General features: G+C 46.3%; 1 protein-coding gene across 3 annotated transcripts; it reads right to left on the reverse strand.

Moving 5' to 3' along the window:
• Positions 1-609: 609 nt before the first annotated feature.
• Positions 610-17,204, reverse strand: REST (RE1 silencing transcription factor). 3 transcript variants are annotated; one of them, XM_063335871.1, is made up of 4 exons: positions 17,125-17,204; positions 14,966-15,876; positions 9,238-9,321; positions 610-6,155 (listed from the first exon to the last, which is right to left on the reverse strand). In XM_063335871.1, exons 2-4 carry the CDS (start codon positions 15,864-15,866, stop codon positions 4,456-4,458), a joined length of 2,685 nt encoding a protein of 894 aa, XP_063191941.1. In that variant the 5' UTR covers positions 15,867-15,876; positions 17,125-17,204; the 3' UTR covers positions 610-4,455. The 3 variants fall into 3 exon arrangements, with proteins under 3 accessions (XP_063191941.1, XP_063191942.1, XP_063191943.1); XM_063335872.1 differs by having other exon boundaries at positions 14,966-15,879; positions 17,125-17,185; XM_063335873.1 differs by lacking the exon at positions 17,125-17,204 and adding an exon at positions 16,762-16,856 and having other exon boundaries at positions 14,966-15,879.
• Positions 17,205-17,394: the final 190 nt, after the last annotated feature.

Genomic DNA, 17,394 nt, shown 5'->3' on the forward strand with positions numbered 1-17,394 from the left:
AAGGCCTAGAAGGCAGGTTAGCATCATGGGCTTATCCAGCTCAGGTTTTCAAGAAGGGCCAGGCTGGCAGAGAGACAAAAAGTTACCCTTGCAGGCCATACCAGACTCCACCGCCCTCAAGACATTTCCAATAACTATATAGTCAGTATCAAAGCCACAGGGATGATGGGTGACTGTCAGTTCCCCAAATGAGACAGCACCAGAAACCTGTATGGAATGCAGGAGGAACTGCCACCTGTATTACCGCTGATACTCAAATTTAAAATCCGCAGCTTCCATCAAGTTGCATTTCTTCTCTCGTGGCAGGGAATATGCCTTCCAGGCCCATCAGGCCTGTCCTGCCAAGTTAGAGGCAGGTCCAGCGTTAAGTTTGAACCTCCTCCGTATGCGTGCATCTCCCACCTTGTGCCCTGCCCTCACTGAAGCGGGCAGGGAATTGAATACGAGTATGTTGAAATGGAAAAAGAACGTATTTTCTGGTGCCGTTGTCCCTGGTGGCTTGAGGTCGTGAAGAGCTCTGTCGACGGCGCTTGCACTGCTCCTGCCTTTCGTTACAAACGGCTTTCATAGCCATTAATAACTGGGAGATAGAAGCTGCAAGTTCCTTAATAAAGTTTATTTAATCATAACTATGCTTAGGAAAATACACTTGTAAGGGTTAATATAATGCAATTTAGTTTAACTTTATACTACATTTTGGACAAAAGACTTCTTATACATGTTTTAGGTAAAAACAGGATGTATGATCTGGCTTGTATTACATCTATTACAAACGTAGAAAAGACTGTCATGCACTACAGTAGAGAGAGCATGAAAAAAAATTTACCTTTGGTTTAATTCAGAGAATACAAGTATTGCACTGTAAAAAGCATCAAACATGGTGCAACTAAACATCATAAACATGTTTCCATGCCAGCTCACAAAAGTTTGTTAGCTAGTGTAATTTCAGAGGGGGAAAAACATATGTACACATGAAACAATTCCATTAGCTATTTGGATTCTGTTAATATTGTATGCACGCCACATATCTACACAACTGACATTCAAGAAAACTCTTGAATTTGATTTAATACCTTTCAGCTACATTTAATCTGTTGAAATCCATTAAATCTGTTGAAATCAAAGACGTTACCATATCTTAACTGGCCTGTCAGTTGTTAAACATTCTTCTTCTTTAAACGACTAAAGTTCCAGTCTAGATCATCAAAATCCAGAAACAGCAATTCCAACACCATGGATTATTAATGCCTAGCTACCCACTTCGAGATCATTTCTCAGGGCAGTTACTTTGAGCGTATAGCTTCATACAGCAAAAGCCCAAAACATCACGTTGCTCAACCAAGGGCTGGCAGTGTAGGGGTATCGTTGTGCTAATCCTTTCAACCCCCTATCAGAGGTTGAACACTCGTACAGGTATTATTGCCAAGAAACACAAAAAATGCTAGCATTGGCAAAACCAACACAAAATAATTTAAGAATATTGAAAAAGACAAAGAAAACCCAAAACCACGACGCATTGTTTAAAGGGACATACAGCAATGTAAGACCACCGTATGTGGTGGGTTACCTGACCTGCACCCCTCCTCAAACACTCAATATTAGCAATGTCTAACATTTTAGGAACACGTAAAGCATCACATCCTTGCTGCTTTACCATAACATACTCCCAAACCTTTGTCTTAACCAAGCAGCGAATTCCAACACAGTTCTGCACCCACATTAGGTATTTCGGGACATTGTTGCTGGGTCTCAGAAAGAAAGAATCAACTTTTCTTCTTCTTAATGTGTTAATAATTTATTTTCAGTTTCTAATGTGGTGGTAAGAAACAGTGCCGAACAGGAGCCGACTGTCGTCTTCAAAGAGGTCTTGTCAGATTGAGCATTGAAACCTTGACCACTTCCCAGAAATGTGCAGCAGAGTGTCGCAGGGAACCACATCTTTGTTTTTATCTCATAGAGAGAGATTTAAAGTCAGTCAACACCGTTACTTTCATTTAGAAACAAACCAGAAAAATTATCAGGCCAGTCCATAAATTTATTTATCCACATAGCTAAAGTCCTTGAAGTCTCTCACAAGATGGCAAAGGCTCTTCGCAAGGATATGAAGGGAGCTATAAAACCTCTACACAGTACTGGAATTCCCAGCATCTGCTTACATCGCTCACAAACGGTGGCAACATTTATATATAAAGGAAACACTATTATGAAGAAAAAAAAATACATCTAAGACTATTACAACTGGTTGTTTAGGAAAACTGTTCAACTAGGTTTATTTTCTTAATGTTTAACATAAATATAGTTGCAACTTGATCTTCAGTTGACAATGATTGTCACAGCCAAGGTAAGGATTGAACACTATCTAAGCAAACAGAAACTCACTATACATTATACAATTTATTTCTGCCACGAGGGATGCCTTCCCTCTCAAATCTTTGGCCTCCTATTACCAATCTCTCCCAAAAGCAGAAGCAATGTAGCATTGTTGCTCTCTATTCATTCAAGGCAGCGGGTTTGTTTGGAGGGCAAGATGATGAGGGGACACGCAGAGAAGAACAGGGTTTATTCCAGAGCTTACATTGAGAGTCTTTGCCATGAAGTGCTCTGACAAATACTGTCCGAGCTCCTCAACTCCACTCTCCAAACGGCACTTGCCTCCCCATTTTCTTCTTTGGAGATGACAACCAGAGAAGCTGCCCTCGACTGCTGCCACTGAACAGGCGGCTAATAACAGTCAGAAGAGTGCAGAGATGGGACCGGAGGGTTTTGCTTTGTCTCCGCTGGCTTGGACTTTGTTTAGATTTTGCCACTGGTTGGCTACAAGCAGTGCGTATGCAGTCTCTCTGGTGTTTGTGCCAGAAATTAAATCTCGTCAGAATTAAAAACTCCTGGTATGACATGTAGACCTGAGATGATAATCTGATCACTTATGTGTTTCTCTCTGCATGGAAGCAGGATGGTTTTATTAAATTCAACTTGAATGAATAAGGAGCAGGAATTCCTACAGTTTTTAACGCCAGGTTTGTTGCTTACCAGTTGGTGTATTTTTATTTGGGGTTTTTTTGGTGTGAGAGATGTTAGACTTTGATGAACCATACTTCTATCAGTGCTACCATTTTATTTTTTTTAAGATCATGAAGTTGGACTGAAATGAAAAGGAGCGGAAAAAAAGAAATCATCTGGACTTGCAGAATCTGCAGACCATTTCCATTGAGACTGAGTATTTTCCTGTCTGGTGATTCCAAATTATAAATTAAAATTTATTACTCTGTATGTGTATTCAAAATAGCAGAAGTGGCATTTCCATCACAAAAAAATCCTATAAAATAGTGTTTTGAAATTGCATTGGTACCCTTTTGCTCAAGAACAATACAATTTTAAAGCCAGTCAAAAATATATAGCCAAGCACTTCATAATTTTAGCAACTTCATGCACAGCTAATAATACCTCAGAAAACAAGAAAAGTCTGCGGTAAAGAGCATCACAGGAAATTGTAACAGAAAACTGTCCCACGGTAAGCAACAAATCTGAACGTTTCCAAATAAAAAAAAAAACAACTTACACAAACAAAACCAAACATGCATATATAAAGTGTACACGTACTGCACAAGCGCTATTCCTAAAGGATTAAACTGCATAGGTAAAAATCAAAAACAATGTGCAACATTTTAAGCCCTTAAAGCACAATCAAAAAAAACAACCAGAAATTAAAAATAACAAACTTGCTCCCCCACAACAAAGCCAATTATGTATCATAGTCATTAAGATATTAATCAAGACAGAGGTTCTCCAATCAAAAGTTGGAAGGACTACTCCTAAATTTTGGCTCACCATTCACGCTTAGGGGATCTGAAATGTACGTTCACAATTATAATTATCTTAAACAGTTATGTTCATCACTAGCCAACTTTGATTTGTTTTACAAAGTGCTCTTTTATGTAATAGAAGCTATCTTCCTGGTAAAAAAACCATCAAGTAGTTTAACACTTTGAACATCAAGACATATTGAGAAGAACAAAAAAAAGGGGGGGGGGGGGGGAGGGGAGAAAGGAAGAGGGAAGAGAGTGGAGGAGTTGGCTGCTAGAACAAAAAGCAACTAATGCCAATGGCTCTAATAACATCCAACTTGTGTATTGGTAGCTACAGTCTTGCTCCTAAAAATATATAACATAAGCTAATAGACTAGAAGCTTACACTGACTTTACAGGACACAGCCTCATACACCCTACCTGCCTACTCTAATGCAGAGATCCAATAGTGAATGAGTTCACCATAACACAAAAAGTCAAAAAATATTTTCAACTTAAAAAAAAACCAAACCAAACCAAAACAAAAGAACAACAAACCAATGCAGACACTAAAGCAAACCATGCTTTAAAAAAAAAAAAATCTACAATATCTGTACATAAGCTGTATAAGATCTTACAAAAAAAAGATTCCCCCAAGCCACAGCTATTTCTACTCCTGCCCTTTTGTTGCCTTCTCCAGATAATACACGTTGACTAAGTGGCGATTGAGGTGCTTGCTGTATTCACCTTCCTTTTTAAACGAGCGGTCACAAAAAATGCACACATAGTTCTCCCTGGCCACTGTGGTGTTTGCAGCCCCTTGTGACGTCTTTGGACTTGTTTCCTCTTGTACAGAGCGAGTGCCGTTTAACCCCGAGTCATCACTTCCTTCTGATATGTTGTCACTTATGTCGCTGCCTTCGTGGCTGTGGATGCCCTCGTCCTCCTCCATTTCCTGAGATTCATTCACTGCTGTGTTATCCGGAGATGATAAGGCCAGAGCTACTTTAGGGCTTTGTGTACACCCTTCTGGGGGCGCAGGTGCCGGCACGGCGTCTCCTGTTGGCCCTGTCGCTGGCAGGCACGTCTTAGTCAGGTCCATTGGCTCTGAGTTACTCACAGTTTCTGCCACACAGGTTTCCTCTGGCTCCTTCTCAGGTGCCAGATCTGGTACCACATCCAGGGGCACATCCAAGTTTTTTTCAGAAGACACTGCACGGGAAGATTCCTCGGAGCAAGCGTCTTCCCCTCTGTCCGCCTTTCTCTCCTCCTTTTCACCAACAGTGTCTTCGCTGCCTCCTGCTGCAGCAGGCATTTCTTGTTCCTCTACCTCAGCTTCTGTGTTTGCATCCTGAGCCGGCAGACAAAGCTGCCCTGGGTCTTGTATGCAGCTTCCTTTGGGGTCAGCGCTCTCCCCCTTGAGAGCATGGCCACCATCGTTGCTTAATGCTGCTGTATCAGTGGGATCTTGCTCCTTCTGGTCGCTGCTCTCAGCATCAGGCTTCACACATCCATCCTCTTCTGTGACAGGACACTCGTCTGGCATCTCCTCATCCTCGATCTTCTCCTGATCGAGTTTGCTGCTTTTCTTACTGTGCTTATTTTTCAGAGCTTTCTTTTTTCTGTTTTTCTTGAGGCAAGAATTTTGCTTTTTAGGTTCCTCCTCCAGTACAACATCACTTTTCTGAGCTTCCTGGCAGTCTCTGGGTTTAGTTTCCACTTTCTTTTTCTTTTTCGTTACTGCTGAGGTATCATTTGCAGGCTCTTGTTTTGAGGAAGTTACTTCAGCCTCTGCCTTTCTTTTGATCTTCTTTGTTTTACATGTTTTCTCAGTATTTTTCTCAGTTTTAATATCCACCTCCTTGTTTTCCGAAGCCGATTTCCGACTTCTGGTTGTCACCTGGCCTGCAGAAACATTGCTCGCTGGCTTCTTTTCCTTTGCCAAATTATCTTTTTTCTCCACTTTCACAACTTTCTCAGTTTTCTTTGCAGCTGAATCCCCTTTCGTTTGTTCCTTCTCCACTTTGTCGTTAATGCTTTCAGAAAAGTCAGCTTCGCTCTTTTTTGTCCGTAGCTTCACCTTTGAAACATCCATGGTGATGTCAGAACAATCGGGATGCCTGGATTTGATGTGATACTGCAGGTTACATTTTTTAGACGCTGCGTAATCACAAACAGGACAGAGGAACTGGCGCGGATTGACGTGGAGCTCAACGTGCTTTTTGAAATTGCTGCGGTCAGCTGTTTTGTAGTCACAGTGCGGGCAAGTCAGAGGCTTCGGCCCATTGTGAACCTGCCTTGCGTGACGAGTTACTTCATGCTGGTTTGAGGCCACATAGCTGCACTGATCACATTTGAATGGCTTCTCACCTAAGGAAGGAAGGGCGGAAGGGAATGATGGTGATTATTAAGCATGGGGGGGTCGGGGAGGGAGCGGAAATCGCTTCCCGCTAATACAGATACAGAAATATGAAACTCAAAAAGAAAAAGAAAAAATTATCCATGCGCCTTTCAAATTAAGTAAAATCAACATAAGAAATCCACGAGCCACAAACACGTTCACAAGACACCAAGAACAAAATACAAAAAAAAAAAAAATGGAGAGAAGGGGCAAGGGTTGGGAGGAAGGGGATCCAAAACCAAACAAGCAGTAACAACGTCACAGGTTCTGGCTATGCATACATACCGGCAGAGATCTCTCTACAGTAATATTAGCAAATGGAATCCATACCCAACTGGTCCATTGAATGCATTGTAGAAAAATGGAAATGTTAACATGTGATGAATAGCAGTTTCACACAAACGTTTTCAAAAAGTCCAACTTTACACAGATTTAGCATACTTCATGTTTGCATTGAAAAGGAAGTGTGTGGGGGGGAAAAGCTAGCAAAACCCAAAGCACATTGCTCAGATGATCTTTACCTCTCATAATTCACTTCACTCTTATGGTGTCTCAAACACATGATGCACTGGCTGCAGGTTACTCTTGCCAAGCCAACCAGCTGCAGTCCAAAGCCATCATGTTGCTACTGAAATCTGCATTTACAGTTTTGCAATGACTCTTGCAGAAGTGTTCCCGAAACATTCTGCTTAGTGCATGCTGCTGCAGCAGAAGTGGCTTCCCATTTACACAGCAAAGCAAACAGGAAAAACACTTCTAGTGCAACAACTCAAGTCCAGAAATACTTTGAGAACATCTGTGCATGTGCAAATTCAGCTGAGGAACTTGGGATGCTCCCGAGCTCTGAACCAGCATCTCAAAACTGACCTGCAAAACTAATGCATGCCACTTCCTAAATACATTGAAAATCCACTCCAGCCCCTTCTGCTCATGGTACGATAGTACTTCTCCCATCCCTGCCAATATTCACGCTGCTCCTCTGCAGCACAACTCAGGAGCCCGGTGCAGCCTGCACTGAAAATGAAGTCACTGTGACTGTGGTGTCTGTGTGTTAGCCACACTGCTGATGTGCAACGCCCTCACAAGCTTTATGAAAAGCTGTGCTTCCTCCCTGGGAGAAAGCTTGGGGACACTTCTTTAAGTCTCTAGATGACTTCATGTCTGCCTGCAGCATCTTTTCATTATTTAAAGAAGGGTTAGTTTGATTCCGTATCATCTTCAGACTATCTTCTTTCCTTTTTCCCTTCAGTTCCTGGAGATATTTTGCACAAGTTTAAGCTTGATGTGCTTCACTGGTCATCCTTCTCGCAAGTATGGACTTTTATTGCCTATGCTTCAAGGAACAGTTCCATGTTACATAGACAAGAACAGCCTCTCTCTTACATGCACTTGAACAAGCAGAGTGCTCAGAGGTGGCTGCAACGGGGTAACTCAAAGGTTGTATGTGAAGAGTTTTCTGTTCATCACCACCTTTTAATCCAGGGGTTTTGTTGCACAAGTGGAAAGGACACGTATCAAGATGGCTAACAACACAGCTGCAGTTGTGAAGTAGGTTCTAAACCACTGTGGTTCACTGTCTGACATTTGAAGAAAGCTCCAGCACCGGTTTGCCTTAAAAGGCCAGCCTGTGAACTGCAGGAGTCCAGAAATTGCCACAGAAAAGGTTCAGCTGCCGGGGCAATGTGGCAAGACATGCAATAGAAGCTATGAGAGCTATTAATAAAACACCCCTGATAGCAAGAGTCCCATGTGCACTCCCAATTCTGCCAGCACAGCTCGCGCCCTCCCTCCCAGATCTCTAAGGGCCAAGGACAGATCCTACTCCTCACCTCCTTTGGATTGGTGACTTCCTTGTACAGACAAGGGGAGATTTAAGATAGTCACGAAATGGTTTCCAAGGCTCAGTACTGACCAAAACATTTGCAAATTCACATTTAGCCCAGAGATTTAGCCAAAAATTGTTTTTGTTTCTGGAACTGGAATATTTCATTCACAATATTCTCAAACCAAGATACTGGCATGTCATTTTAAAGCTGGCTATTTCTAATGGGTCCAACACCCACCCCCCCACCCCCCCCCGCCACTACAGTTAAAACTGGTTTCTGGTTTCACTTAAAAGCCTCATCTATTGAAACTGAAAGATTACTGTTCAGGAGACTTTCACTACTGTTTGCTAGGATTAGGAATTCATCTAGGTCTGGTCAATTCAGATTATTAGTAAACCAAAAGCATAGGCTGAGATCAACCTGAGGTCCCCTAGGAGGGTCACAAACGACAACTGTGCTTGTGTTAGCATGCCTATGCTGTTATGACTCACAGAAATGCTATTAAACCATTCAAAAAGAGACCTGCAAGAGAAAGAGCAGGATATGTCTGTAACACCAGAGCTTATGACCAGTAATGGGAAATAAAGGCTAGCAAAAATTGCTAATTTGGCTTTTAGTGTCGCAAGACCGAGTTGCTTGTGAACCCCCTCTGAGTTTGCTCTTTTCTCTGTGTCTGCTTGCCATAAGCAGACACTATTTTGCATCTTTCTGTAATACTAAGCAAAAGCTAAGTTTCCCTCAGAGCCCCTGGATGAGATGAGATCGCAGACATCACAGGGAAGACTCTCAGCTGCTCAACATTTTTCCAGCTTCATTGATTTGAACTGAGTTATGGCAGCAGACAGAAGGTAAGAATCTGCTCCTGTATCATCACAATGTTGTATTTGCTACTACATTACTAGGACTACTAGAGCAGACCTGTGAACCTCAGAATACATCTCAGAGAGTAAAAGGGAAAGAAAGAGATACATTCCCCTGTTATCACTTTTATTAATGACACTTAGCACTTCCTTAGCAGGTAAAGACAACCTGTTAAATAAGAGTTCAGGCCGTCCTGGATGAGATGACACCTCACGCAGAACTGGGCAGCCTGCAATAAGTGGCCCTGCTTGAGCAGCGGGGCTGAAACAGATGACCTCCAGGTGTCCCTTCCAACCTCAACCATGCCGTGATTTTGTGAACTACCCCCTTTTCCTGAGTCATGCTGCTGCCGCCCCTTACCAACCTGAGTGGGTGCGCATGTGCCTGGTTAAATGGGTCTTCTGAGAGCTGGAATAAGGACACATAGCACATTGATAGGGTCGCTCTCCTGCAAAAACAAACAGCAAATTAGTTATTGAAACACAGCCGATCCCCAAACTTGGTTACTGAGCCATACATGCGAGGCTGTTGCAGATCCCCGAGCTGTACTTGAGGGCACATTATCTCTCAGCAAAGGGACACGGTGAGAAGCATATACCTGCGCTGGACCAGTGCAATGTGCCATGGCTTATGAACAAGGGTAGTGAAGGGGCAGAATATGAGAGAGGCACATCCTCATGTCCATCCAGGGTCAGACGGTAACCTCAGGCAAAAGGTGATGATGACAGCCACCTTTAGGAAGCCCTAAGCCACCAGAGCCAACTTTCCTACAGTATTTTTTCCCACCACTCAGAGGACGCACAAAAGATACAGACCCTGTAAGAAACCAGGTATGTTCTTGCTTCACTTAACACCTTACCTGAAACCTCCATGTTTGATTTGGATTAAGATGGGGAACAACCATCCATTCAGCATGGACCTGCATTTGCCAGAACACAAGTGCAGATAGAGACAGGGTCTCTAGTTCTAAAGTTTTATTGGCAACCTGAAACTAGCTTGGAGCATGAAAAAGCATGATGCCCTGCTCAGTGAAACTATGCTGCTAGCAAAAGCTCAAGCGTAGCAGCAACATTTATTTTGAAGACCCAAATCCCTCTGCCTGCAGAGTTATTGTTTCTGGAGAACTAATGGAAACTAACCTGTCATAAATTAGGTCTCCACAAGGGACAGTTAGCTTGTGTAACTATCAGTACAATGACACTTGAAAATCCTTTTCAAGTGAAGACAAGCCCCAAATAAAGGCAGTTAGTTTTAGAATTAACGTCTGTTAGGCAGGTCCAGATAAGTACCAGGGATGTTTGCCTCAAACTGCTAGCACAGCTGAGAGGTCTAGGCTGCCTTGTCTCCACTACAAGTTGTAAAAGCACTTTTTAGTCTCAGGTGGATACTCCCAACAGAAGAGGGGAATGAAGCTGGGAAGCGAAAAGTAAGTTACTTGGTTGTAGTATTTATTCAAGTCATAGTCAGAACGACACTACAGCATTGTGCTACATCAGTTGAAGCACACAACCAATGTGCTCTCCAAGTCACTGAGACCTGGACCCCAGCAAAAGCCCTGCATACAGGCTATTTGTTCACTTTCAGAGGCACGGCTCTACCTGCAGCAGCAAAGACCTTCATCTGCCAGTATGCGATGAGAGGCTCCGCTGCAGGCCTTTGCCAAAACAGCAGTAGAAGCAGTCTTTGTAATACAGACTAATCCCACATTTCTTCCTCCCATCAAACATTTAGACTGTCATTCTTGATTAGATCAGCAGTTTAAAGGTAAATTCACCCGAACAACCATACCGTCCCCCTTTCCAGTTAAAACACTCCCCTTTTCCAGTTAAAACACAGTAGGAGATTGGTGCAACACACACAATAAGATTAAGTCATGTACAAGGGAGGGGTAGGCCTTTTGTTAACCATAAAGAAATGGTTTTGTTTTTCAATGACTCCTTACAATCTGCAAATGTGGCCAAAGGTCCTGGAATATTCAGTCATGTCTTCTTCCCATTACCTGAAATTTCATATATTTAAAGTTACCTACAATGTTAGGAATGTGAAAAAGGCTTTCTTCTAGGTATTTTATATAAGGTACAGCAACAAAACACTACTAGATTCAAAGTATGATGAACGCAGCTAGTTTAAAATGTGCTATTGCCATATGTGTTAAATGCCTGGCTACCATTATAAGGGCTGTTTTATAAAATGCTATTCCCCGAAGGATTTTTATTGTAATTTTACAGACTCATTATATGCAAACAAGACACCAAAAAAATCTCTCTCCACAAGACACTTAAAGAATAAGCCCCGACCTAGCAAAACCTTAAGCAGGCACTTAACTCTATGTAAATGAACACACAGACTGATATCAGTGAACGAGTTTAAGACCATCTCTTTATAAAGCTTTTCTTGTAATTCTATTAAAAGTTGTCTGCTTGAAATGAAACTGCTTCCATCAAACGTCCAACACAGTGGCAAGCAAGAAAGATCCCCTATGACAACCAAAATAAATAAATAAAAATGACAGCCCAAAGCTAGGCACTGAACACTGGGACTGCCTGAAGTAGATGTCTTATTTATATAGCCTTGCAGATTATTTTCAATTAGGTTTTCTAGAAATTGCTTCTAACAAGTTAAATGGAAGAAATTGAGAACAATGCTGCACTGTCTTGCATGTAGTATGGTTCCAGGATCAGCAGCGTGGATAGTTGATGGGATAAATCAAGTCAAAACTTGGTCTAACACGTCTAACGAACACAATCGAGTCCAGGTAGGTCTGTCCCTGACACAAAGGTTCCTTTCTGCTCCACCAGCAAAGGAAGGGATGGGCCTGAACATCTCCATCCACCCCCTCCTGGGCAGCAGAGAGGCTCCTCCAGATGTAGCTCTCCCCAAGCTTATGACCACCTGCAGGGTCCTTAGACCACCCCTCTGCCAGAGGTCCCCCACATTTGTCAGCAGCCTGCCACAAAAGCATTGTCATAAACTGCAAGGTTATCTACCAGTACAGGGCATGTTCATGGACACCTGCTTTCCAACACGGATGCAAGCAACAGGCAACCAGATAAACTTCTGCTGGCCTCCCGGCGGTCCCCAAACATGGCGAGGATCAGTATTTCTCCCACCATGCAAGGTACTAGCAGGCAGCCCCCCTTCCCTGCTCCTGGACGTGCACTCTGGCATTTTTATGTGTCCTTAGGAAGTCGATTCAGTTCACTAACCAGCAGAAAACCAACCTGGGGAAGAGGAAAGGAATATTTTACTGCCATTTTAGTGAGCTGAATCAACCAGTCCCAGGGCAGGGGGAGAAAACTGAGACTACCTTTCTCCAGCAGCACATTTGATCCTATGAAAACTGCACTCTGTACAGAGTCAGTGTTTCAGAAAGCTGGATGATGGCTCAGACACAGCAGAATCCAATTATCTGCAAGGAGGCATTTCCCACACAGAAAAAAAAATAAGCAGGTGAAGTACAAAAAACAGGAGAGAGAAAAAAGTATCTATCCAAAATTATTTAACCTATTAGCAATCAGTAAACTAAAGAAACAAACAATTCCAACTTCCTTCTTAACATTCTGAACCCATAAAATAGGAAGAAAATGCAGTATGTATGTTTATCCCTCTCATCTTTTTTCCAACAAATATTTTTCTTAAATTTTAAATGAAAACTATAATCTGCAGATATTTTAGTATTATTCGAAGAGTTTTTACTGAATTCAGTGCTGTTATGTTAACAGCCTGCAAATACTTTTGACTACAAAATATCTGTGGGTGTTTTTTCTAGTTTTTTGGGGGGTGGGTTGGTTGGTTGTTTGGGGGTGGGTTTTTTGTGCGGTGTGGTTCTGTTTGTATTTTTTTAAGGCAACTGATTACACATTAATACCAGCAGAAATGTTTAGCCTGGTGTAGAAATATACCTGCCAGTAGCTTATTCATTCTTCTGATACTCTTCCTTTAGACTTAACACTCTCCCCCACAAAAATCAATGTTACTGGAAACAAGGCACATTCCTAAATGAGTCTACTAATATATTTGAAAGATTTTTATCAAGCAAGAACTGGCTAAAAGATCTTAACTTTTAAGTGAGAGCTAGCAATGAAACAACTACCAGGGTGGACTAAGAAATGCTGAAATCGTAATCACTCATTTCGGCTTAATTAAAATAATGAAAAGACATGGCAAACCAAAGAACCAGAAACCTTGATTGCACCACTATTTTTAAAGGAGAAAAGAGGAACTGGACAATACCCTACGTAGTTTAACATGCTTGATTTTTTAAATTTTAATACAGTTCACTGGTAAATTGGTCAAACGCAGCAACAACAGAGCACTTCCTCAGCAAACATCCTTTCATGGTTAGCTCTTGTAAAACTCAACAAGAGCTTTCAGAGATCAGAGGGGGGACCTAATGTCATGTACAAACACAAGCAGGGATGCATTTAAAGTCAAGACAAATGTAAAACAGACCAGCACCACAGCATGGGTTCACATTTGGTCATGAGTCCCCCACATGATTTATTTAGTTTTCTCCTATTATTTTGTCTTTTTTTTTACCTGGTCTCTTTACTGTTATCATCTCCCACGATACACACAAAGAAAACAAACTGGAGGATAAACCACACCATTTTCCTAACACCTCTCACAATAATCTTTGTTTACTTGTTTAGGAAAAACAATATTTAGACAGGACTGATTTTTAAACTGACGGTATTCTCTAAACAGCAACACGTGGCTATTGTTAAGAGAATATGTCTTAACGTACTAAAAATCCCAGCAGACCCTCCCAACCCAGTCAAAGCAGATCCTGAAGCATGCTGACGAACACAAACTTCTGCACACTTGAGCTCAAGCCCAGCCCCGAGGCGGCCCGAGTCCAGCCCTCCCCTTCCAGACAGCTGCAGACAACTCAACTGAAGCCTCCAAACCATTCATGTCACTGCTGTGACAAAACATGACTTCAAAGGAGAAATTCCCCAGTGTTTTGCTCAGCCAGCACAGCCTACAATAAAGGGGAACCGAGTCAGGTCAGCAGAGTAGAAGATGGCTAGCCAGCCTGCCCCCTCCTCAGAAAGCCTTGGCAAGGGGGAAATAAAAGCTTCTGAGAAGCTGCAGGGAAGGTCTGAACTGCCCTCCTGCTTCCACCAAAGGGATCAGGAGGCAAAGCAACTGTACCTCACTGCCCGAAGAGGCAATGTGGCTGCAACCTCCCCTTGCCGGTTTTGGCCTTGGGTTGGAAAGGAGCCTCCAGTTTGGGTACGCTTCAGGAGTCCCCTTGGGAGAGGCTGGTGAGGATCTGATACAAAGCAAGGCGCTTCCTAAACCACCTGCAGCCCCAGCTTGCAGGACGGCAGCGACGCCGAAGGTCCTCCAATTCCACTTGGCATAAACCAGAGTAAAAAGGGGCCTCATGCTTTTCCTTGAGGTTACAAACCAAGGTTAGGAGAAGACAGGAAATCAGGCCAAAGACTCCCTCGAGGGCTTCCTATAGGCCAACAGAAGTATGTGGCTACTTCTTGCTACTGCAGTGATGCAGACCTCAGAAAAAATGAGGCCCCTGTATATTAAGAGGAATCAATTCACAAGGAACGCTACTCAACTCTTATTCTGACTTGGTAGATGCTGGAGGGCTCCTTCACATGTGTGTATCAGCTCCCTCTTCTCTGTAATTACCACTTAGTCAAGTTTCATCTCAGTCTGAACATACCATTTTCAAAACTACCTATGGGATTTAGGCACCTTTTGTCAACACGCTTGTTTTGTTTTTACAGTACATCAGGCTTTCGTATTGTAGAGCCTGACAATCATCACAGGCACATTTTGTCATGCCCTCTTCAAAAAATTAGCTTAATATTACGAAACAGGATGCTCTTCATCTCCTTTTGGGCCCCGGATATTGAGATATTTTCTCAGTCCTCTAGGACAGCAGACCAGAGCTCAAACCAAATCCACACTTCCATGAGGCTACAACCTGGTAGCACTGAGACGAGAGAGCGCAGAGCTTTATCAGGGTGGAATGAGCTTTGCAAATAGAAGACTCTTGGCTTGCTTCATTCATCAGTTTCCCAGCATTCTTAGCACACTTAAATCAAAAAAGATGAAAGACTTACCTGTGTGAGTTCGAATATGTTGAATATAATTATTCTTCCTGTCTGAAAAATAGGAGCACTGTGAGCAGGTATACACTTTCCTGGGAAAATGATTTCTTAGGTGTTTCTTCCAGTGATATTCACTGACAGTAGTATAAGTGCATATGGTACACTTGTAGACTCTCTCATTTTCCCCTGCTTTGTTGTGGTGCTTCAAGTGAGCCAGATAGTGATCATATCTGTTAGTGTTATAGCCACAACGATCACAACGGATTGGGCCCTTAGAGAAATCCACCTCTTCTGCGGTGCAAGAATCAGACTCCTTCACCTGGGCTTGCTTTTCTGCATTTTCTTCCACGAAGAATTTCTTAGCACTGTGAACCCTAATATGATGCACAAACTCCTCTTCAGACTCTGCCTCGTACTGGCAAGGCTTACAACGAAACGGCTTGCTCTTCAAGCTCTTACACTTGTCCTCTGTGCTTTCTGGAGTACCCGGTGCTTCCAATGAGACATCTTTGTCCACACTGGGAGTCTTAGGAGGGGGGCAAGAAGCTGCACCTTGGGTTTCCGCACTAGGAACTTCAAGAGAGCTTAATTCCACATTTTCAGGTGCCTCGCGGTCGCTCTCCGCAGCCTGGGTATCTTCCATACCCTCTCCATCACTGTCGGAGAAGTTGCTGTCCCCCACTGTTGTCAGTTCTGCCATTTGCCTCTCTTCTCCAACCAGGTAATCACAGCAGTTGCCATTAACTTCTCCTGTCAAGGCCACATTGGCCAACATAATGAGCTGAGGAGCTGCCAGCTCAGCTTTAGAAAGGTCGTGTAAGTCATACATGTCATTGGACAACGCCATACCGATATTCGCACTGCCAGGAAAGAGGCTGTTCCCACCAGACTGTCCCAGCACTTGGGTTGCCATGGCAGCAGTTCTGCTGGAACAGAAAAGGAACACCTGTAAGCACCCAACTTGTGGAACAGCCTCCTCTGTGCTGTCCCAGCAGCCCCCCCAGATCACACCACAGGATCAAACCCCTTCAGGCGGCAGAAGCCGGGGCGAGAGGCCTCCCTGCTACCAGAAACCAGGCTCGGCCTCGGGGGGCGGACGGGGGTCCCGCTGCCCAAAGGGCTGGTCGGTTTCACCCTACGCGGGGTGCAGGATCCCACCGTGAGAAGGCCGGGCGCGGGGGGCTGTCAGCGGGGTCCCACGTCCCCGGTCCCACCGGGCCCGGGCCGGGCCGCAGCGCTGCCCGCTCCCACGGGGCTGCCGGGACCCACCCGTTCCCGAGACCCGCCATGTCAGGCACCGGGGGCGGCGGCGCCACCGCCCGCCGGTGGGTGCTGAGGCCGCCGGGCCCCGACGAGGGCCCCCGCCCGGCTGCTCGAGGGACCCCGCCGGGCCCAAGGCCGCCAACAAAAGGGGGCGGCTCGGCCCGGCCGCCGCCGCCCCCCCCCCGCGTCCCGGCGCACATCCGCCGGGGGAGGAGGCCGGGGGAGCCGGGCCGTGCCCCCGCCGCCGCCCGCCCTCCCTCCCTCCCTCCCTGCCAGGCATGCGGCCATTTTCTGCCTGCCCACACAAAGCGGCCCTCCCCGCGCCGCCCCCGGCCCGCCCGCCGCCGCCGCCGTCGCCGGGGGGCCTGGCCGGGCACGGCCGCCCCGCCGCTCCCCCTGCCGCCGGCCCGCGGGGACGGGAGGCGAGGCGAGGGCTCAGCTTCCTCCTCCCCCCCGCGGCGGGCAGGGCAAGGCAGGGCAGGGCAGGGCAGGGCAGAGCAGCGGCCCCAACGCGGGGGCGCGGGGTGGGGGAAGCGGTTCGGTACCGGCAAGGTCACGACGGCCGCGCCCACCCGGTGCCCGACGGCTGGAGGGCGAGCGGCGCCGCGGGCCTCCGCCCGGCCCCGCGGCCTGGGGCTGCGCCCGGCCCGGCCCGGCCCGGCCGGCGGCGGCATCGCCTTCCGGCGGCGGCGAGGCCCCGGCGAGCGCCCCCGTCGCCGGCGGCGGCCGCGGCTCCTTAGCCGTGGTGCTGATCCCCCCCCGCGCCGCGGCCCGGCCGGGCCCGGCCGCCCCCGCCCGCCCGCCCGGCCGCAGATCAGCCCTGGACAGCGCCTCTCGCCCGGCCCGGCCCGGCCCGGCCCGACTCCCCCCGCCTTTCCCCGTCCCCCGCCGGGCCCCGCCGCACTCACCGGCGGCGCGGAGCCGCCCGCCCGCGCGACGGCGGCGGCGGCGGTGCGCGGGGCGGTGCGCGCGGGGCCGGGCGCGCGCGAGGCGGGGAGGCGCTGCTGGCGGCGGCGGCGGCGGCGGCGGCGGGGCGGGAGGCGCCGCGCATTCCAGCACACAGCGCGCAGCGGCGGCACCGCCCCGCCCCGCCCCGCCCGCACGGCCCGGGCCCCGCCCGCCCCTCCACCCCCCGGGGAGCGAAACCGGCAGCCCGGGGGCTTGGGGGTTTGTGGCCG

This window comes from Chroicocephalus ridibundus, chromosome 5 (genome assembly GCF_963924245.1).
Source record: "Chroicocephalus ridibundus chromosome 5, bChrRid1.1, whole genome shotgun sequence".
NCBI classification, from domain to species: domain Eukaryota; kingdom Metazoa; phylum Chordata; class Aves; order Charadriiformes; family Laridae; genus Chroicocephalus; species Chroicocephalus ridibundus.

Bases quoted from the DNA above. Each gene is read 5' to 3' on its own strand.
- REST (XM_063335871.1), bottom strand. From the start codon at position 15,866: ATGGCAACCCAAGTGCTGGGACAGTCTGGTGGGAACAGCCTCTTTCCT. The intron at 9,322-14,965 runs GTAAGTCTTTCA...TTGTTTTTGCAG, and splicing joins ACATATTCGAACTCACACAG to GAGAGCGACCCTATCAATGT. The intron at 6,156-9,237 runs GTTGGTAAGGGG...TTCCTTCCTTAG, and splicing joins GCACATGCGCACCCACTCAG to GTGAGAAGCCATTCAAATGT.